This window comes from Podarcis melisellensis (assembly GCF_964234715.1).
Source record: "Podarcis melisellensis genome assembly, chromosome: 8".
Classification (NCBI taxonomy): Eukaryota; Metazoa; Chordata; class Lepidosauria; order Squamata; family Lacertidae; genus Podarcis; species Podarcis melisellensis.
The window spans coordinates 72,719,933-72,742,866 of NC_138540.1; the positions used below are offsets into that span (position 1 = coordinate 72,719,933).

At 43.7% G+C, this 22,934-nt stretch overlaps 1 protein-coding gene across 4 annotated transcripts; it reads right to left on the reverse strand.

The window, feature by feature from the left end:
- Positions 1-3,253: 3,253 nt before the first annotated feature.
- Positions 3,254-20,369, reverse strand: LOC309375320 (uncharacterized protein). Of its 4 annotated transcripts, none has more exons than XM_081921009.1 (10): positions 20,140-20,369; positions 17,373-17,430; positions 14,109-14,186; positions 12,188-12,259; positions 9,073-9,147; positions 8,892-8,939; positions 8,050-8,091; positions 5,478-5,552; positions 4,772-4,817; positions 3,254-3,595 (listed from the first exon to the last, which is right to left on the reverse strand). In XM_081921009.1, the coding sequence occupies exons 1-10, from the start codon at positions 20,185-20,187 to the stop codon at positions 3,571-3,573; spliced, it is 567 nt and encodes a 188-aa protein (XP_081777135.1). In that variant the 5' UTR covers positions 20,188-20,369; the 3' UTR covers positions 3,254-3,570. The 4 variants fall into 4 exon arrangements, with proteins under 4 accessions (XP_081777135.1, XP_081777134.1, XP_081777133.1 ...); XM_081921008.1 differs by having other exon boundaries at positions 9,073-9,150; positions 20,140-20,367; XM_081921007.1 differs by having other exon boundaries at positions 12,188-12,262; positions 20,140-20,364.
- Between the last annotated feature and the right edge of the window lie 2,565 nt (positions 20,370-22,934).

Consider the following 22,934-nt stretch of genomic DNA (forward strand, 5'->3'; position numbering starts at 1 on the left):
AAGCAAGCTAGTCATTTGTGCAAAATCAGTTTTATATCTGATTCTTGTTTTCTTGTTTCTGGCATTTGTAGGGATTTTTTAAAAAAGTTTGGTAACTTGATTTTATTGTATTTAGAGCCTGTGTTTCTATATTTTGTTCCATTTTTACCAAATACACCACAGCGTAGCAATTTATAAATGTGATTATTATCATTAGAAGTGCAGAATTGTGGAGTTGGAAGGGACCCCGAGAGTCATCTAGTCCAACCCCCGGCAATGCAGGAATCTCAGCTAAAGCATCCATGACAGATGGCCATCCAAACTCTGCTTAAAAACCTTTGATGGAGAGTCCACCACTTCCCGAGAGAGACCCTTCCACTGTCAAACAGCTCTTACCGTCAGAAGTTTCTCCTGATGTATAGTCAGAATCTCCCTTCTGGTAACTTGAAGCCATTGGTTCAGATCCTGCCCTCTGGAACAGGAGAAAAGAAGCTTTTCCCTTCTTCCATGTGACAGTCTTTGGGATATTTGAAGATGGCTGTCATATCTCCTCTCACTTTCCTTCTTTCCAGGCTAAACATTTCCAACTCCCTCAACTGTTCCTCATAAGGCTTGGTTTCCAGACCCTTGATCGTCTTTGTCACCCTTCTCTGCACACGTTCCAGTTTGTCAACATCCTTCTTAAATTGTGGTGCCCAAAATTGGACACAGTATTCCAGGTGTGGTCTGACCAAGGCAGATTAAAGGTAAAGGGACCCCTGACCATTAGGTCCAGTCGTGACTGACTCTGGGGTTGCGGCGCTCATCTTGCTTTACTGGCCGAGGGAGCCGGCATACAGCTTCCGGGTCATGTGGCCAGCATGACTAAGCCACTTCTGGCAAACCAGAGCAGCACACGGAAACGCTATTTACCTTCCTGCCAGAGCAGTACCTATTTATCTACTTGCACTTTGACATGCTTTTGAACTGCTAGGTTGGTAGGATCTGGGACCGAACAATGGGATCTGGTCACTATACTGTTGATACAGCCTAGAATAGCATTAGCTTTTTTAGCTGCTGTGTTGATTCATGTTAAGCTTGTGGTCTACTAAGAGCCCTAGGTACCGGTACTTTTCATTACTGGCATTCCAGGTATCCCCATCTTATATTTGTGCAGCTGGTTATTCCTGCCTAAGTGGAGAAACTTAACATTGGTTCCAATTGAAATTCATTTAGTTAGTTTGGTCCCTGTTCTTCAATCTGCTAAGGTCATCTTGAATCCCGATTCTGTCTTCTGTGGCATTAGCTACCCCTCCCAGTTTGGGAGTCAACAATGGATTTACTTGGTCAGATTATTCTTAAAATAAAATAAACCTTACCTTTTTCACAGGCTGTAAGGCGAGCAAATTTTCTGCACAAAGTCCCGCCTTTGCTACTAACTTTGAAGGGTATGCTAAAATCCTACCTTTTTCCTTTCCTTTTTTCTTTTCTATTCCAATATCTTTTTGCTTTATTATATTTACTTACAACTGTACAACATAAACTTGAGTTCATTGTCACCAAAAACTGATAGAAAAAACCCTAACATTTTAACAATAAATTTTCTTCCGAAGTGTCAGACTTCCTGTCTTTTCCATATTTTGTTCTATTGAAACCTATCGCATAAATTTGTCCATTTGTTTAATAATAAAGTACAAATAATTATATCATTCTCTTTTTGTACGAATTGTTTACAGAGATTATTCAAAGGGCATTCCAGAATTTAAATCACAACAAATGTTCTCAAGATATTTCTTGAGAACTCCCCAATCCTTTCTCCTTTTCTTGCTCCCACCAGGGGGAGACAAAAAGATGTCAAGTAACCAAAATATCCCATCTTTTCCCAAGGAATTGTCACTATTTTTCAAGTTGTGCTTTCTCAAGCAGCCTCAAGAGGGAGTGCTCCAGTCATGAGGGATGCATTTTCCTGCATCAAAAAAAAACCCAGATAGTCAGTTGCCTTCTTTCTGCAGCTCCTTTGTTCACAGTGTTGGGTGTTTAGAGCTCTGGATGAAGAAAGAGGAGACCAGGGTTCAAATCCCCACTCAGGTATGAAATCCACTGGGTGATATCGGGCTAGTCGCTGTCTCTCAGCCTCATCTACTTTACATAGTTGTTATGAGAATGATCTGGATGCCACCTTGAGCTCTGGGGAGGATAGAAATGCAGTAATGATGGAAGCGAATAAATAATAAAAGTGATTAAGAAAACAAACATAAGCAACAGCAGCATATTTTATCATTTGTGGTGGAACTGTAAAGTGATAAAGGAATTCTGGGAAATTATATATAATGAACTGAAAAACAAATGTTTAAAATAACTTTTGTTAAAAGGCCAGAAGCCTTTTTGTTAGGAATTATAGGTGCAGAGATACCGAAGGAACTAAAAAGACTAAAAAGATACCTACTAGGGCGGACTGGCAGATGAAATTATTGGGCTATGCAGAGATGGAAAGATTAACCGGGAAAATCAGAAATCAGGAGAATCAAAATTTCAGCAAGGAATGGAACAAATTTATATTGCATTCGAAAGACCACTGTAAACACTTGAACTCTTTGGCAGGCTTTAAATAACGCTTGCAATGATACAGAGATTTTGGATATAATGGAGGGTGGTAAATTGGATGGACTTGTAATATACAGGGGGGGTGTTTTTTTTAAAAAAAATAGTTATTTAAAGAACCCACGGAGCGAAGGAGGGAAGTCTTGAGATTCAGAAGAATCATATGCAAATTTTAATACTTGTAATGATATTATTGTGTGAATCAATTTGTAAAATCAAATAAAATCTTTTTAAAATAAACAATCTCTCTCTCTCTCTTTCTCTCTCTCTCTCTCTCTCTCTCAGCAAAGAACAAAAAAGCAGCAGCAGTGTAACGTTGGTCTTTACAAAGCCAGGAAATTGGGTCCTCACAAGTACCGGTAAATGGAGCCAGTTGCAACTCCATGAATATTTTGCTGACAGTTCATGGCACCGGAAGCAACAATATCCCTCTGACATGATGACTTCTCTTAGAACATGCCTGCATATAAGATGCCAGCAAAAGCATGAAATCAAATATAGCCAGCAAACGTAGAAAAAACAAGCCACGCCAAAAATTTATTGCAAGTACAGAATTTGAGACTTCTTGGCGCAGATGGAGGACCATAGGGTTTTTCTTGGCCTGGAGTGTCAACAGCCAGGCCCTCAGATCCAGGCAGCATCTCCCTCCCCGGCCTCAGGACGCACAAGGGAAAGAACAAAGAATTCACAAATGTTCTTGTTCTACAGCGAGGCTGGTTTAATGTAATGAAAATACAACTTTTGTTGCAGTTGTAACACAAGACAAGGCAACGCTTCTTGTAGGCCAAGAAAAATGGACGGAGGTTGTGGGAGCAAGTAGAGGACAAACCAGGATGTGTCAGGCAGAGGATGGATGGATTTGGGTTGGGGAAGCTAAGGGAGTGCTCCCCTATTGGGGGATAACAGGTTACATTACGATCTGTCAAAGCAGATCTGTCAATCAAAGCAGCCCCACCCACCCCGCCCTGCTCCTCCCAATCAGTGCAGTCCTCCAGAGGATAGGAGATGGCTTCAGGCTGGTGTCACGTCGTAGTTCCTGTAAAGGAAGGAAACAGGGATTAGGGCAAGGAATATGAGAATACACATTAGGCTCCTCGGGGTGATCTATTTACTGAGTATTCATCCTGATTTGCTTGCACAAAGCTTACACAGAGGTTCAGGCACTTTCAAGCAGCCATTTCATTGAACATGCCTCCTGATTTGTTTACAGGGAGATGAGATGGCATAGGCTATTTAACGAGTTGTTAAGTTGTGGGTGAACATATCAAACGACACAGCGATTCTCCAAACAGCTCTTGTTTATTCACAGGTCAGAACAGAACTGAACTGAAGGGTTCAGCCAGCCTGCTTATATAGAGCTCCAGTACAACGTAACTGTAACAACTTTCTATAACTATCCAATCACTGAACGTCACTTTCGATCCCTTATTTGCATATGTGGACCTGAACTATCTACAGTATCCCCCTGCTGGACCAGGGTGAGAACTTCAGTACATAACAGTTTTGTTCAGATCTGTGTGCAGCAATGTTAGATAATATTGTGCCCAGTGGTTATGGGTGTCCATTGGGACTGGGGGAGCAGAAGGCAGGGAGCCCAACTTTAGGTTGCCCCACAGCTAATGACAGGCCAAGCCAACTCATTCTAGAATTAATGGAGACCAAGGGCTTGCCTTTGCTGCAAAATCCATGCACAATCTAGATCGATTGCGGATTTCTTTGCGCTTTTTGAGGAACTGCTTTCATCCTGAAAATAAAAGCTTGTTGCAGACTGATTTTTCACTTCCTGATCATTTAAAAAAACAGATGCAGATGGTTCCAGCAACGGGGAGATGGGTGTCTCCCCCCGCCCCCGACCAATGACAGTGTTGGTGGACCAGAGTGAATAAGATGACAATCACCAGTTTCTTCTTTTTTCACCTGGGGTATGGGCAGGGAGAAAAGGCTTGGATGACCTAATGAAGGGGGGAGTTTTCAAATGCATATCAAGTAGCCCCAACCATCCTTGTAGATCTAGAATCAATCTAGATAAATATAAGATTAGTGTGTAGGCAGCCCCAAAGTTCCAGTATGTATTTTGATCCCTCCCACAAATAGTGGCACCTTAATTACAAATACGTAGGCTGCATTCATATTCCAGCATTTGGACTTTCACAAGATGGAATTAATTAGAGGTAAGGAAACAGGAATGGGTGGGTGGGAAGGTGTTGCTCACCTTGTCCGCTTCTTCCCTCTGCATCGAGATTTTCCATGTTTCCCACCTGAAAGTAGAGAGAGAACAAACTGTTTTCTGAACTCTTCCTCCTAGTGTAAAGGCCCATTTTCTGAACCCAACCCTTCAGCCTCCCCTTTCTAGCCCCCTACCAGATCCTGCTGCCAGATACAAAAGGCATACTATTAGAATGGGCGCGGACAGGGCTGGAGGAAGCACAGTGCCTCTAAGCAGCTGTTGAGTGCAGGATTTGCTTTGAATTTTGCAGATCCCAATTATCAGTCATGCACTTATTACTTAGGGCTTGTCCACACTTCTACTCCTCCCCCCCCCCGCTCTTTACTGCTAAATGGAAGCAAGCATCAGTCAGGTTTTCCGTGGATTGCTATTTGCTCCGATTCACTGGTAAAGAGCAGGTTTTCCCAGAGTGAACAGAAAAGAGCAGGTTTTCCCAGAGTGAACAGAAAACCACTTGGACCTGTGTCTAGAAAGAATGGGACGTGTGGAAAACTGCATGGTCTTGTGCTTTCTAGGCTTTGGACAAGCAAAGTGTGGATGAGCCCTTAATAAGGTCTCAGATGAGGAGAGGAGAGGGGTGATTATGTGAATATCCAGGCACAATTATACTTCTACTTCTCCATTCTTTTGCCACCCCCATTTAGGGAGAGAACTCAAAGCAGCTCCACTCATCCCAGTTGCTCATACTTACAGGTGAGAATGAGAATGCCAAGAATGAAGAGGATGGCAGCAGCTATCAAGCCCCCTTTGCGCAGGGAATAGTAATCTGCAAGGGTATGGAGAAAAGCAGCCATTTAATGCAAACCTGAAGTACACACTAAAGCTGTGTACAAATTAGCAGCTCAAAATACAGCAAGGTTGTTCTTTGTCTCAATTAGGATCAAAGCTGGTGGGGCTTTGCACAAAGCACAACAGCCGTGCTTTGTTTTTTCCCTAGAAAAAGAAGTGACGGAACTCACCATGGAATCCTCCCTAGTTTTACTGAGTTCCTGTGAGTTTCCCCTGAAAAAGCCATGTGCAACAGTGTACACACTCCTGTTTAATCTGCAGCCAGCACATTTCCGATTCTTTTGGGAAATGGTGTACACACAATGTAAGCCAAAGTAGCAGTGGGAGTGCACTGGGTGTAAACAGGAATGGGTACATCGCCATTCATTCATTCTGTTTCCAGAGTTGAGAGATGAGTGTTGTTCCTTTAAGTAGCCAGAACTGCACTAGCCACAAACAAGAGGATCAAGGAGATTTGGGAGAACCCCCAAGATTTCCATAAATACAAAAAGAATGTAGGGGTGAGCAAACCCTAAGCAGGCCAGTGAAAACTGAGCATGCTCAGTGACCATGGAATGTTGGCTACAGCCATTTACAGATAGGTAGCCGTGTTGGTCTGCCATAGTCAAAACAAAAAAAATTCCTTCCAGTAGCACCTTAAAGACCAACTTCATGTATGCCATCAAATGCCAACAGTGTCCTTCAGCTCTCTATATTGGACAAACAGGCCAGACCTTACGCCAAAGAATAAACGGACATAAATCGGACATCAGGAATCACAAAACAGAGAAACCAGTAGGAGAACACTTCAATCTCCCAGGACATTCTATACAAGATCTCAAAGTAGCTGTTTTACTACAAAGGAATTTCAGAAATAGACTGGAAAGAGAAGCTGCTGAATTGCAACTTATCACCAAACTTAAAACCATGGAGAAACCTGGCCTGAACAAAGACATTGGATTCTTATCTCATTATACATGACAAAGCCACTTTTCACCTTCTCACCCCTTGCTTTTTCCTGTAATACCTATTGGAGTCGTTAAGAGTCGTCAACAGGCTCATCACAGCTATCTGCCCATCACCCATTCCCACCACCCTTCTGAGTAATACCCCTCCCCACCTTCTCACTATATAGAAGGGTCTGGAAACTTCTGTTTCAGTGTATCTGAAGAAGTGTGCATGCACACGAAAGCTCATACCAAGAACTAACTTAGTTGGTCTTTAAGGTGCTACTGGAAGGATTTTTTTTTGTTTTGGCTACAGCCATGTACAAACTATTCTTCTAAGGAAATTTCAAAGCACATTCTTTCCCTCAAAGAATTCTAGGCACCATAATTTATCTCTCCCAAAGTTGCAGCTCCCAGCAACTCTTGACAAACTGGTACCCAGAATTATCTGTGGCGTGGAAATGTACTTGAATGTGTTTCAAAGGTGTACTGTGTACACAACCAGATAATGGAATTTAAGAGAGCTCAAAGGAGAGAGGCACCTCTTCCTATGGTGTACACCCCTATTTCTTTTGTCCCACTGTCTCCTCTGTTCAGATGAGTTGTACAAGTTTTCCAAAGGTGAGAAGGTCTACATTATCTCTTAATGGATGACAATAGTGGGATGAGTAAACATCTCAGGAGAAACCAACTTTCATTGAAAGCCCCTTTTAAGTATCTGAAAAAGTATCTATTGTTATGAGTTTGAGGGGGAGGAAGTAGGCTGTCTGCGAGATCCTTCTAACCCCTGGATTCAGCAAGTGTTAATATATAAGCCAGGCTGGCTTCCTGTGTTGGGGTGATCACCTGGGTGATGGGCCATTAAGAGAACAAAAGAAGGGGGCTCTTTGTGAGAAGACAAATGGGTGATATCAGAGATAGTTAGTTAGAAAAAAACAAAAAAAAATCCTTCCAGTAGCACCTTAAAGACCAACTAAGTTAGTTCTTGGTATGAGCTTTCGTGTGCATGCACACTTCTTCAGATACGAATATCAGGTATCTGAAGAAGTGTGCATGCACACAAAAGCTCATACCAAGAACTAACTTAGTTGGTCTTTAAGGTGCTACTGGAAGGAATTTTTTTGTTTTGACTATAGCAGACCAACACGGCTACCTATCTGTAGTTAGTTAGAAAGTTAGTTAGTTAGAAAGACAAAGCCTGAGTCTGGAGTTTGCAGTGATGTAACCTCCCTCCAGTTTGTAAAGCAACAAACTGGAGGGAGGATCAGAGGGAAATGTTTCATTTCTGTTTAAATCGAAGGCTGTGGCCATAGGAGAAACAAGACCCTTCCGGGCTGTTAATGCTGTGAACCCTTCCAGTGTAGGCTCAGGTTGTATACATGTGTAAGCAAACCATATATGATAAAGATGCCACAGTTTCTGCTGTGCCTCATTCCCAAAAGGAAACACAAGTCCTGGATTAGCACCTGGAACCCCTAGAATCCCCACCGCTCGGAGATGGGGGTGGCATGCAACACAATGGTCTGTTTCCAGCTTGTTGAGACTCACCATAATGGAAAACATTCTCTTGGTAATCTACCTTCCAAACATCTGTTAAAAAAGAAGGAATGTGAGGTTGAAAAATATGCCCAGCTTGCCACTATGAGGAAGAAGAGGTCATGTTTGATCCTCCTGCTACAGCAGAGGTGGGGAAACTCAGACCTACAGGCTAAATGTGCCCCTCCAAGTCCCTCAATCTGGCCCTCTCCAAGGCCACACCCCACCCCACCCCTGCTCTGCACCCTGCATGAGTATTTTTGTCTGCTTCAGATGTGTCCTTGAAATGTGATAATGCCTCTTGCTTGTCTGGTGGAAGGATGGAGAAAAGTGTTTGCAGTGCATGAGGAAATCTCTAGCTTTTGTGTGGCTGGGCTATAGCCTTCTGTACGGAAGTGAGAGTCACACCCGTGACAGACCACTTTTGCTTCTGGCCCCACCCACTTTTAACTTCAGCCCTGCCCACCGCTGGCCTGCAGTTCCTTGGAGGCATTGGTTTCGTCTTGGCAAAATCCCTGAAATTTGCAGAAGTTCGTGTACTTAAAAATTATATTCCTGTAATATGGGGATTAACGGCAGGAGAGCAACAGAGGCTGGCCCTACCATTGGGTAGAATGAGGGGAGTGCTCAAGCAGCAAATACTGGCAAAGGGCACCTTCCTGAACCACTGGCCATAGCCTTTGGTTGGGGGACAGAACTGTGCATTCCACATAGCCTGTCCTGCACGCTCATAATTATCCTGCTGCCCTCACTTAAAGGACACTATTCTGTTGTTGGTGTTGAATTAAGGTTCATCTTCCAGTCCCTCAACTTCAGTACACGGAACATGGATTTGTCTTTTGCCTTCTACATACCTGCTCTCCTCCTCTGGTCTACAGATGGCTGTTGAGCTTGGGTAACCTCTGGAAAAGAAAACGCAGAAGGAGACAGGTGAGCTGGTTCCATTCTTTTGGATGTGGCAAAGCAAACACTTTCTGATTGTTCCCTCTCTCTGCCCACCTCCCCTCATGGGTGGTCCATGCTTCTTATGCTCACCTGCAGCGCTGGTGAAGGTCACACTGCTAGAGGTGATGCCTTTAGTTTTCTCCACTTCAGCTACAGATGCCTCTTCTACTACATGTTAAGAAAAGAGTGTTACATTGGAGCTAGGATGAAATCCTCTTGTAGATAATTTCAGTCTCCTGGCCCTACAACTTTCCTTGCCAGTTCTGATGTTGCTAGCTTCCTCATGAGACCAGACTAGCAATGGCTCTCTGGGGGTGGGTCATGAAGAAGCAAAAGGCTGATAATGGCCTGGTTTGTTTGATAATGTTGAGCCATTGGCAAAACATAAGACCCTTTGCTTTTTGGGGTAAATGGTCACCCTACCCCAAAAGCTATTGGGCAGAATGTCTTATGCATTTTTCAATGAGCTTGAGAAACAGAGGTTGCCAGGGGCAGAGTGGGAATGTTGTTTGAACTGTTGGGAGAATTCTGCCCCATCCGTGGAGAATTGTCAAGTTGGAAGGGACCCGAAGGGCCATCTAGCTCAACCACTTGCAATGCAGGAATCTTTTTGCCCAATGTGCTCGAACCCATGTCCCTGAGATTAAGAGTCACGTGCTCTACCGACTGAAATGTCCCCCTCTGCTCACAACAAGGGTGGAGAATTTGGGTAGGCCATTTTCACTATTACGTAATGATTTACAACTCTCACACAGGCTGTGGGAATGGTGAGCCTGAACCCACCCTGACCAAAACAAAAAAAATTCCTTCCAGTAGCACCTTAAAGACCAACTAAGTTAGTTCTTGGTATGAGCTTTCGTGTGCATGCACACTTCTTCAGATAGTGGTATCTTCTTCAGATAGTGGTATCTTCTTCAGATAGTGGTATCTTCTTCAGATAGTGGTATCTTCTTCAGATAGTGGTATCTGAAGAAGTGTGCATGCACACGAAAGCTCATACCAAGAACTAACTTAGTTGGTCTTTAAGGTGCTACTGGAAGGAATTTTTTTTGTTTTGACTATGGCAGACCAACACGGCTACCTATCTGTAACCACCCTGACCAGTTGTTGGACTACAAAATAATAATAATAATAATAATAATAATAATAATAATAATAATAATAATAATAATAAAAATATAATAATAATAATAATTTATTGTTTATATCCTGCCCATCTGGCTGGGTTTCCCCAGCCACTCTGGGCGGCTTCTAACAAAACACTAAAATACAATAACCTATTAAACATTAAAAGCTTCCCTAAACAGGGCTGCCTCCAGATGTGTTCTAAAAGTTTGGTAGTTATTTTTCTCTTTGATATCTGGTGGGAGGGCATTCCAAAGGGCGGGTGTCACTACCGAGAAGGCCCTCTGCCTGGTTCCCTGTAACTTGGCTTCTCGCAGCGAAGGAACCACCAGAAGGCCCTCGGCACTGGACCTCGGTGTCTGGGCAGAACGATGGAGGTGTAGACACTCCTTCAGGTATACTGAACTAAGGCCGTTTAGGGCCCCAAACACAGGCCATGCTGGCTGGGGCTGGTGAGAGTTGAAGTCCTGCAACATCTGTAGGAGGGCCACAAGTCCCCCATCCCAGTTGCAACACACAAGCATAAATGTTGTCTAAGGATTTTCCCTTCCTGGAATGCTTCCAGGCAAGTGGTTTGTTGAGCATTCATCCTGATTTTGCTACTGGGAGATTAGACGGTGTTGGGTATTTAGTGAACATTCATTCTGCTTTGTTTCCAGGGAGGTTTTGTGAGCTTGTTTTGTGAGCACCACAGCACAACTAATAAATTGGAATGGTGTGTGAATGCTTCAATATAAATCTACCATTATTGCACTACTTTTTTTGCAACAGTGATATGCTGCAGAACACAACCACAGAAAAGAAAAACCCGCTCCAGTCTAGAGGAGCCCTATGTCCACACACACACACACACACACACACACATATATATTTGGTGTCCTCGGGTGTCTTATATATAAGACACCCGAGGACACCAAAACCTGCATTCCTGTACCCGTGAAAATCTACGAAAGCAAATATATATATATATATATATATATATATATATATATATATATATGCAGGTTTTGGTGTCCTCGGGTGTCTTCCCGTGTAAAAGTTGGGGTGTCTATGCGACGTTTCGACGAGGTCTCACTCGTCATCTTCAGGCTGGTGCTTTCGGCTTCTTGTTACTGGAACAGAGCAGGATCTCAGTGTTTTAGTTCCTATAAATACTGTTGAGGGGGTGTGGTGTATAGCCTCCAATGTTCTGGGCAGAGAGGAAGTTCCCAGGCTAGTGTGCCTTTTCTTCTTTTGTTCCTTAATTACTTGAGGGATATCTTGAGTGATTTCTTGAGTGATATCCTGAGTACCACTTAGGTGGGTCATTAGGTGTGGATTAGTTGCTAAAGTCTTTGTGTCTTGACCTCTTGAACTTTGTGAAGAGTTTTTCTGAGAAGATGGCTGTACTGCACTTAGTTGTGCTGACACAGGCCACAAAACCACAGCTCGCCCCTATACACGAAGCCAAGCCAGAGCACAACTAAGTGCAGTACAGCCATCTTCTCAGAAAAACTCTTCACAAAGTTCAAGAGGTCAAGACACAAAGACTTTAGCAACTAATCCACACCTAATGACCCACCTAAGTGGTACTCAGGATATCACTCAAGAAATCACTCAAGATATCCCTCAAGTAATTAAGGAACAAAAGAAGAAAAGGCACACTAGCCTGGGAACTTCCTCTCTGCCCAGAACATTGGAGGCTATACACCACACCCCCTCAACAGTATTTATAGGAACTAAAACACTGAGATCCTGCTCTGTTCCAGTAACAAGAAGCCGAAAGCACCAGCCTGAAGATGACGAGTGAGACCTCGTCGAAACGTCGCATAGACACCCCAACTTTTACACGGGAAGACACCCGAGGACACCAAAACCTGCATTCCTGTACCCGTGAAAATCTACGAAAGCATATATATATATATATATATACACACACACAGTCATCCTTCATGGCAATAGGGGGGAATGGGGAATTAAACATCCTTTTAAATTTGACAATATTTGCAGGTAGACATTCTGGTCTTGTCTTATTTATCTTGCACAAATATCCATGGAATTATGGAAGGATTCCAACCCAAGGATGTTCTCAGCCACATACCTCCTAATGATGCATTCTCTCGTTGCTGGAAATTCAGAGGGCTTTCCGTCATACTTTCAGCCTCTGGCTCCTCTGCTATAGAAGACCAGGATATAGAGAAGAAATGTTGGGTTAGAAAGATCTGCAAGTCCTCTCCCTCGAGTGCTACACTGCTACTACCGATTGCAGGTGGCCAGATGTCAACATGGAGGGCAGAACTCCTGTGTCTTTATAAAAACAAATTGAAGCTGGTGGCTTGTACACACATCCCATTTATGCCTCTAGCCAAAAAAATTCTGCAGACTTTCATAGTGTTTCATGAACCTTCCAAAAACCACCGGGCCCATGGCGACAATGGGATGGGCAAATATGGCATTTTCCAGGTTCTCCTGGTGTCTTATTTTCCAAATCTTAAGTTCAGTTCTCCCACATTTCCACAATACCTTGCAATTTGCTTTCTGCATGAATTCCAGGCTTCAGCTATGTATTTGGGAACAGCAAGTTTTTCTTACTGTGCTCAGTAAAGGAGGTCAAGTTTCTTATTACTTGCCATCTCCCCACCCTTCCTGCCTTCGGCTCTAATATAAATGTTATGTACTGAGTTGAATAGGATCCAAATTGCAGTAGTCTGATTGGTCCTAGAACAATAGGATTCAGAATGCAGCAGTCTGATTGGTCCTAGAAGAATAGGATTCAGAATGCAGCAGTCTGATTGGTCCTAGAACAATAGGATTCAGAATGCAGCAGTCTGATTGGTCCTAGAACAATAGGATCCAGAATGCAGCAGTCTGATTGGTCCGCAGGAGCCACCCAATCCAACTCTAGGTGGAAGTGAATCCGCAACCTGATTGGCCTACAGGAGATTCCCAGAATTAGCCAATCATGTGGGGCCCATTGTGCAAATAATGTATATAAAGCAGACAGCTCGGGGAAACATCCCCATTCCTCAGTACTATGAGCTGAATAAAGAGCATGAAATCCACACTCGACTCCAAGTATATTTCAATAAAGTATTAGCTTAACCCTTGAAACGAACACCTACACTTCCTCCTTATCTATTTATCTATTCTTTTATATGATAGGACTGTAATGGCTGGTAATAAATGTAATAGAAGAAGAAGAAGAAGAAGAAGAAGAAGAAGAAGAAGAAGAAGAAGAAGAAGAAGAAGAAGAAGAAGAAGAAGAAGATCATCATGGTCTTCCTCAGAAGACTATTTAGTTAAGAGTCTAAAATTATAACACCGCGCCATTGTTGGTTGCATTTATTTATTTTTGTAATAAAATGAAAAGCAGCTTCGGGAGACGGGAATTTAGAATAGAGAAGGAACATCGGGAGGGAGCCTTTAACCCTTGCCCTGCCTGCTATTTTTCTCTGTTCAAAGTCACACATACTACATTAGCTTTATTTCCCTCCCAGGGGCAGGGGGTTCAAAACTGATACTGCTGACCTTTAGCTAATAAAGAACGTGAGTGCTTTTGAAGGGGCAGGCAGATGTTGGCAGCAAAGTGATTTGGTGTTTGTTTGTTTGTTTGGCTGCATTATGAATGCATCACCACGTCTTTTGGGAAGGTCCAGGTATGGCTATTCGTTTGCAGAACTGTAAAACTTACCTGTCCTATCCTATCAAACCTATCCATTCTTAAGGAAATCAGCCCTGAGTGCTTGCTGGAAGGACAGATCCTGAAGCTGAGGCTCCAGTACTTTGGCCACCTCCTGAGAAGAGAAGACTCCCTGGAAAAGACCCTAATGTTGGGAAAGATTGAGGGCACAAGGAGAAGGGGACGACAGAGGATGAGATGGTTGGACAGTGTTCTCGAAGCTACCAACGTGAGTCTGACCAAGCTGCAGGAGGCAGTAGAAGACAGGAGTGCCCAGCGTGCTCTGGTCCATGGGGTCACGAAAAGTTGGACACGACTAAATGACTAAACAAACAAAACTTACCTGTGGAAGGCAAAAAGGATTCAGTTGTGGTTCTATCCTTGCCATCTGCCTCCTGCCCCACAAGTGGGGATGAGGTACCTGAAACCAAAGCCACAAGCTCATATAAATATCCTTCTGGGCATGCAGAGATAGCCTGATGATGTGTCAGCATAGCTAGGGAATCTGGGGCCCCTCCAGATGTTGTTCAATTCCAACTCGCATCATCCACAGTCAGCATGGCCAAAGGTCAGGGATGATGGGAGTTGGAGTCCAACCAACTGGCTGACATCAGTTTAAGCAAAATCTAAAGTCTTAAGGGCCAAGGGCTGTGTTCAACAAAACAAAGACTGGTTTTCAGACTTAAAGTTGTTGATGACCAACCAAAAGGGAAATGCACAAATTTTTGTTTGAAAGTGCATGCTTCTCAGCAAAATCCAAACCCAAGATCCATTTCATTTGCTGGAATGAAAGCAAGAATGCAGTGGGTTGAAGTCCTTTCTGTGCATGAACAGCAAAATCTTTCTTTTGTGCATGTTTATCCCAGGCTTTCTGCAAGAAGCTCGCAGAAGTGGTTCCCCCACCCCCTGCACTTCATTTTATCCTTGCAACAGCCCTGTGAGGTAGACTAAGTGACTGGCCCAATATCATCCAGCAGGCTTCTATGCTCAGATTTTTGTACATGATACTTGGCTGGAGAAATGTGTTGCAAAATCAAGAGAAGGGCCTTCTCGGTAGTGGTGCCCTCCCTGTGGAACGCCCTCCCACCAGATGTCATCTGAAGAAGACATCTGAAGGCAGCCCTGTTTAGGGAAGCTTTTAATGTTTGATGTATTAGAGTATTTTAATATATTTTTTTGGAAGCCGCCCAGAGTGGCTGGGGAAGCCCAGCCAGATGGGCGGGGTATAATTATTATTATTATTATTATTATTATTATTATTATTATTATTATGAATTTTGAAAGATGGCTGTGTTTTGGTTCCCATATTGTTTCAGAAAATATGAATCAGTTAAGTTTGCCTTTAATTGCAAACTGAATCCAGCTTCTCCCTGCTCCTTGGGCAGAAGCCAGCCACGGTCTGGAACCTCCAGGTGATTTTCAGCAATGTTTTCAAGTCAGCCCATGCAATTGAACATGGCAAGGCATTACTACATCTCTCTGCTTTCCTCACTGCAAACACTTTGCAACGATAATAAATAAAGGCACTTGATTGGTTTCAAAATAGCATAAAGTAACAGCTCCAAGAAAAAAAAACTTAAGAACTAAAACAGGGGTATCCAACATTTTTGGACTACAATCCCCATCGGCCAACATGGCCAGTGGTGGGCTCTGATGGGAGATGTAATCCCAAACTTCAACTGGGCTGGAAACTTCATATTGGTGTGTGAATGTTGAGGAAAGGTAAGAGAGGATATGTTGTTTAAATATTATCTCTCCTCACTCACGTTTGTGAGTAAGTAGCAGAGCACATTCCCTTGCACATTTCCGGAAGCTAGCTGATGGATTTGTGAGAATCATTTGAGTTAAGCAATCCAGTCTGGCTTGTCCAGTCTGGATTGTTTCTGGTCAGTTTCCCCTTATATGTTTCCCTCTGAAAATAATAATACAACAGTCTTCATTAAAGGTAACAGTAACGTTTGCTTACATTCAGTTCACAGTATTGTCCTGAAGGCAGGCTTTATCTTGTAGTTACATTTACAGTTGTAGAGAAAAGAAGTCTGAGCTAGGCCTCAGACTTTCCACCTTTCGGCTTACATCCTCTGAAAGGATGAGCCACTTGCTGCTGTCTAAGAGCCAGCAGAAGATGGTAAAAGAGCAGCAAAAGAGCAAAATGGTCAAAAGAGGAAGATGGCTGTGTGACTGCCCTTTTATAGGGTCTGCCAGGGTCACACCCGTCTACCTGGTCACACAGGTGTGACAGGAAGTCCTCCTGTCTGAAAAAACATTCTCCTGTGTGTCCACTCTGGGCAAATGTTGTATTTGACTGCTTCAGTGATGTTACACCCCACAATTGGCATTCCCTGAACTTTAATGACTTGTTCTCACACGTCATTTATTTAATAATAATAATAAATAACTTTGTATCTATACCCTGCCCTTCCCATTTCAGAAAACCGGGCTCAGGGTGGCTAACAACAAATTTAAAACACTTAATTGATGCAACAAAAACAGCATAAAATACAGTATAAAACATGAAGTTCAGAATTCAAAAATCAATTTAGGAGGGAAATCTATCTAATAAACATTAGATGATCACCAGGGCTAGCTGGCTAAATTAGTCCTATTTGGGCCAGCAAGGAGACAAGGGGAGAATTAGCTGTGGGATCTAGAGTGGGTAATCTTCATGAAAAGGGGAGGGGAGGGAAGATTAGCTTTTGTTCTCCCTCACCCTGGATTACAGAACTCGAAAACTGCCAGGAGCACCATCTGAGGAGGTCCTTCCAGAAGGATCAGTGCCTACTTCAAGGCCCAAACCTAGCTTGGAGCACCTTTATTGACACATTCAGATAATGGAAGCTAAGCTTAGAGGAAGTCAACGCTCTTGGCAGTTCCCTTAAGCAGCTTGTTGCAATTTGCAGCGACTGAAAGCGCCCAAGCAGCTGGAGGGTCTGTTGCTCTGCCTCCGCAGCACATGCCGGAAGGGATGACTGGGCTGAGAAACAGTCGCCATGGCATTTCTGGATTCTCGGAAATGCCGGCATATGTTTTGCCTTATTTGAGGATAATTATTTTTAATTGGCAGGGGAAAATATTTCACAACAGTATTTCTTCGCTACGTTTGCCCAAATGTCCCAGTCATTTGTCTCCAAAAGATAGTGGTGGCACTAATGTTGAAATCTGCCAGCTGATGGGCAAAGTGGGAAAGGATGGCTTCCATATTCTAGGAGGCCACTTGTGTCTCCAGACCAGGGGTAGGCAATGGGGTGCTCTGTAGGTGCTGTTGGACCTCAGCTCCCATAAGCCCCAACCAATGTAGGCAATAGGCAGAAATGATGGATTTGCTAAACCATAACTCCAGATGACTTGTGCACTTCTGCTAGGGCAGCCTTCCCCAATCTGATGCCCTCCATATAATGTTGAACTACAGCTCCCTTCTTCTCTGGCCATACTAGTTGGGGATGGTGGGAACTGCAGTTCAAAACACCTAGAGGACACTAGGTGCTAAGGTGGAAAGGCTGCAGCTCATAGAGAACTTTGGGGGTGTGAACTCACAACTGGTTAATATCATGGAGGCAGGAGTTTGAATGCACACCTGGACTAACACACTGAAGAGGGAGAATCTTACCTTGAGCATCTACAGGACCACTGAGGCTCACACAGACAAGCAGCAGAAAGGCAAAGAGCTGGAAAAGACAGACACAAATTCAGCCATCGTGACCCTAGTTCAGATTGTGCCCCATAGAGCCAACACTGAATGCTCTGAGTAGCAACTGCTTCTCCACTGTGTGAACCAAAACAGGGCAAAGTCACAGCTGGAACCGAGGCACAGATCCCTCAGCCAACGAAACGCTGAATCAATTACCCTTACAGAAGCCAAGGAAACCATACCAGTGTTTGAGAGGCATGTGTCTGGGCACATGCGTTCATTGCTCTTGTGGTGAGGCTTGGTTGATGGACTGTAGAAGATTCAAGGCTGCTACTACTACTACTACTAATACGCATTTAGCATTCCAATGAGCCAGGATCTAATTCTACAAAAAGCACATAGCCTTCTCTAGATCTACTGCCATTTATTTTCAGTATTTTCACTGTTGGCCATAGCTTTCTTAAGCCATAGAATCAGACTCGGGGTTCTGTCGTTTCCCCAGCTTCTGATCAACTCCCACATTATTTTTCATACAACAGAGATAAATATAGCAACCAACCAGGGGGGGAAATGATACAACCCTGAGCGTTGCAGTGGCTTAACAGGCCTCTTATGCTGCGTACTCTCTATACCTATAAAATGCCTTTGGAAGATGTACTTTCCTTCAAAGAGTTTTGAGCACTGTAGTTTACTGTAGTCAGAGAGTTGCAACTCCTAGCACCCCTTAGCAAACTACAGTGGCTAGAAATCTTTGAGGGAAAGAAGGTGCTTCAAACAGGCTTTAAAGGGAGAGTGTGTACACATTCATAATTTCACATTAGAATTGTCCGCACTCTCTTTCAGGCAGCAAGTTAGAAATGTTTCATTTCAGGAGGTTTTTGCACTATGAGTGTTGTTCTGATGCTTGCTCCTCCAACGTTTCTAAACTATGTTTTGAAGTTTGTAGATCTTACATTTTTATTCTGTATAACCTGCTTTGAGACCCAGATGAAGTGAAAAGCAGAGTATATGTTTCTTTAAACAAATAAATGCCATCTTGTGTGTGTTTAAAACTGATTTATTGTTATTTCTTTCCTCTGCTAATTTATACAGCACTTCATATTTCAAAGATACAGTGGTACCTCGGGTTACATACGCTTCAGGTTACATATGCTTCAGGATACAGACTCCGCTAACCCAGAAATAGTGCTAAAGGTTAAGAACTTTGCTTCAGGATGAGAACAGAAATCGTGCTCTGGTGGCATGGCAGTACCTGAAGTGGTGCTTCAGGTTAAGAACAGTTTCAGGTTAAGAACCGACCTCCAGAATGAAGTAAATACTTAACCCGAGGTACCACTGTAATTGCTAAGTGGTTCACAACAGCCCACAAATATAAAGTCCATTACAAAAGGTACAGTTTTTTTAAAAAATTAAAAACCTCACATTTTAGACCAGCACTGATAACAATTAGATACATCAATATAAACGTTAGCAACTTTAGCAATATAAACTTTAACATTTATATTGATAACGGCAATTTAGATCTCTCAGTAAAACAGCTATAGAGTTTAGGGGAAATGTATTCTCCTGTAACAGCATAAACAAATTCAATTATCTCTCCCTCCTGCCCAGTTTTTAAGATTTCACTGCAGCAGCACCAAATACAAGTGAAATGTCCTGACCCAATTATTGAAAATAATTGATAAAAAGGCCTCAGGGAATAAAACAACAACACAAACACCACACCCAGAGGGAGAGAAAGAACCCTACATGTTGTCCGCCACTGTTTTAGATTCAGAAGCTCTGCTGAGGTTTTGAGGCCTCTCAACATCCCGTCTGTGGAGCTGGAAATATACAGGCATTTCCCCTCAGTGGAAGGTACAGTTTTTTCACTCCAACTGCCGAAGACCTTGTGGCTTGTGCTCACACTGCTCCGAAGGATGAGAAAGCCATGATGCAGCCGTCTGAGGAGGCAGCTCTGAGCTGTCAGCCCGCCAATGTCCTACAGAGGAGCCTATTGGGTGTTTACCAAAAACCTAGCGGGGGGGGGGGCTCTCGTCCCGAGCCTGGCTTGGGCTGTTTGTTTTTGAAACCTCTCCCCCTGGATCCGTTCCAATCCACTGTAGTCCCAACATCACCGAAACGGACAACCTTCCCCACGCTTTCAGCTTTGTCTTGGGGAAGCCTAATTCTTTTTTTGTTTGCTTGTTTCTCTCTGGCAGTCACGCACGGACACATGCCAAAACTCCAAAAGTCTGATGCTTTCCGGCCGGTCTCAAACTTCTGCTTCTGAGAACCACGGCTTTGAAAGCCGGACATCCCTGGCCACACAGGCAGGCAGCTTGCTAACTATATAAGGCAAAGTCCGTAGAGCAAAGAAGTTTTTTTAAAAATAAATAAACCCTTCCTGAGATGCAAACAAAGATGGAGTGAAAAAGGCAAACTGGTGAAAACTAGGAAAAGGTGTCTGCTTGCCTGTCTGGATTCTGGACTATATATCCCAAGCCTTTCGCTGACCGCTGAGACCATCTCCCTTCCTCCCGACTCTGGTTTTTTTGCCATGTGGCTTTCATTTCCCCTGAGCCAGAGGGTCTGGTTTTTCTGGCATCTCCAACACCCCAAAGGGTTAATCCCTGGTAGGAAAAAAATTTCTGGCCGGCAAATTGCTCCAGAGACAGGATGCAGGGGGAGAGAAGGTTCTTATGACTAAAAAAGAGGAGAGCTGGGTGGTCTATGCTGGAGAGTTGGAGGGGGGGAAATCACTCACCTTCATGGCGGATGCTACAGTCCACCAGGCGTTCCGTTTGCCGGGCATCTGCAAGCGAGCGAAAGGCCCCAATAGTCATTTCCTCCTCTTGCCACTTCCTGGCCCTGGGGAGCGGTGTGAGTCATGAGCACGTGTTCCTACATTTCTGAGTGTGTGGGTATATATACGTCGAGTCCATCGGTGTGTGTGTGTTTCAAACTTTGATGGCGAACTCCCTTAGAAGTAACAGGCTCCTCTGTAAAATGACGACACGGTAACCGAACCCAGAGCAGCAAATGAGGAACGAAAGAAACCACAACCCAGACTTTTATTTTTATTTTTTTGTTCTGCATGGCTAGGAGAGCGGTGAGACAAAGGCCGTGGCTCCTTCACGGACATTAATTCACATAATTTGCCCAGAATATTGTGCCAACTTGGCAGGGCAGAAAGTTTCAAAGAGGAACTTGAGAACACTGAGAACAGTTAGCCTGGCAGAGAAATTCTTAGGTTCTCTTTTTTGAAATGGGCGTTGGACACTCATGGCAGGAAAAGTATAGAAAAGGTAACAAAGGTCCCAGGTTTGGTCCCCGGCAACTTCTGGCAGAGCTAGGACAGGAGAGGCCCATGGCTGAAATCCTCTGTCAGTCAGTGAAAGCAATACTGAGCAAGTTATGTATTGCTATAAGTTTGTAGGTGCAAATTCATGATCAAGCTAGGGTTAGAATTCAACTAAGGTCTGTTTGTTAAAACTGTGTGTCGGACTCATGTTAGAATCTAATCAAGATGTGCAGACCCTCCAAGTGTCCCTGTTTCCAGGGACAGTCCTGGACTTACAGAAGCCGTCCTGGTTTCTGATTTTATCCTGGAATGTCCCACTTGAGAGGTCCCTATTTAATGTTGGAGGGTAAGCCGTTATGCAACCCCTGAACCAAGGAGGTAATAACTATACAGTACAACCTTTAGAAGACATCTGAAGGCAGTCCTGTATAGGGAAGATTTTAAATGTTTAATGTTTTATTATATTTTTAGATGTGTACCATATTTTTCCGTGTATAAGACGCCCCATGTATAAAACGACTCCTATTTTTGAGCCCAAAACTAAGAAATAATTAATTGCTACATTCCGTGTATAAGACGACCCCCCAATTTTAAACTTTAGAAATGTGGGGGAAATATAGTCTTATACACAGAAAAATCCAGTATGTTGGAAGCTGCCCAGATTGGCTGGAGCAACCCAGTCAGATGGGTGACCTATTAATACTATTATTATTATTATTATTATTATTATTATTATTATTATTATTATATAAAAGGTAAAAGTAAAGGACCCTTGACCATTAAGTCCAGTCATGGACGACTCTGGGGTTGCGGTGCTCATCTCGCTTTACTGGCCGAGGGAGCTGGCATTTGTCCGCAGACAGCTTCCGGGTCATGTGGCCAGCATGACTAAGCCGCTTCTGGCAAAACCAGAGCAGTGCACGGAGATGCTGTTTACTTTCCCACCGGAGCAGTACCTATTTATCTACTTACACTTTGATGTGCTTTCGAACTGCTAGCTTGGCAGGAGCTGGGACCGAACAATGGGAGCTCACCCCATCACGGGGATTCGAACCACCGACCTTCTGATCGGCAAGCCCTAGGCTCTGTGGTTTAGACCACAGCACCACCAGTGTCCCTATTATTATTAAATAGGACATCCCTATTTTCACTGGAGAAATATCGGAGTGCATGGACCCATGTATATTAAGCTGTGCATCAGACACCTCTTTAATCCTAAGGAATCATCATGTTTTAATAGCTAATTAAGTCAGGCTAATTTCCTTTTGAAGCGATTGCCTGGGGATGAGCCTTTAGGACAACACAAAGGATCAAGGGCAAATCTTACCTGCAAAGGAGTGTGCGCCCTCAACTGAGAGTTGGCTTAAAAGACATTGCAAGTGTTTTAGTTTAGAGTTTGAGGATTGCAGTTAGGAGTTTGCAACAGAGTTAATAAGCAGAGTGTTGCAGAGAGCAATGTTTGAGAGCAACAGCCGAGGTCTGCTTAATACCATGGCTGCTGTGGCAATGGGAGAAGCCAGAACCTCTTGAGGTGTTCATGCTGTGAACCCTGCCATCAAGTTGTTGTTGTTGTTGTTGTTGTTTAGTCGTTTAGTCGTGTCCGACTCTTCGTGACCCCATGGACCAGAACACGCCAGGCACTCCTGTCTTCCACTGCCTCCCACAGTTTGGTCAAACTCATGCTGGTAGCTTCGAGAACACTGTCCAGCCATCTCATCCTCTGTTGTCCCCTTCTCCTTGTGCCCTCCATCTTTCCCAACATCAGGGTCTTTTCCAGGGAGTCTTCTCTTCTCATGAGGTGGCCGAAGTATTGGAGCCTCAGCTTCACGATCTGTCCTTCTAGTGAGCACTCAGGGCTGATTTCCTTAAGAATGGATAGGTTTGATCTTCTTGCAGTCCATAGGACTCTCAAGAGTCTCCTCCAGCACCATAATTCAAAAGCATCAATTCTTCGGCAATCAGCCTTCTTTATGGTCCAGGTCACACTTCCATACATCACTACTGGGAACACCATAGCTACTGGGAAAACCATAGCTTTAACTCTACAGATTAATTCTACAGGTTGTAGAAATGTGTAAATAAACCATATATCATAAAGACACTGCAGTCTCTGCTGTGACTCATTTCCCAAAACCTCGCTACAGGTGTATTTGACAGAGGCAACCCTCAGTTTGGCAGCTAGCTGACACAACACAGACCCGGGCAACCTTCTGGTAGGCTACCCTGATCCGAGACCGCGCAGTGACCTTCCCCAGGCT

Excerpts from the sequence above, each read along its gene's own strand:
- LOC309375320 (XM_081921006.1), bottom strand. The coding sequence starts at position 20,187 with ATGCCCGGCAAACGGAACGCCTGGTGGACTGTAGCATCCGCCATGAAG. Across the intron at positions 17,431-20,139 it reads CTGTAGCATCCGCCATGAAG|CTCTTTGCCTTTCTGCTGCT; the intron begins GTGAGTGATTTC and ends TGTCTTTTCCAG. Across the intron at positions 3,596-4,771 it reads AGAGGGAAGAAGCGGACAAG|GAACTACGACGTGACACCAG; the intron begins GTGAGCAACACC and ends CTTCCTTTACAG.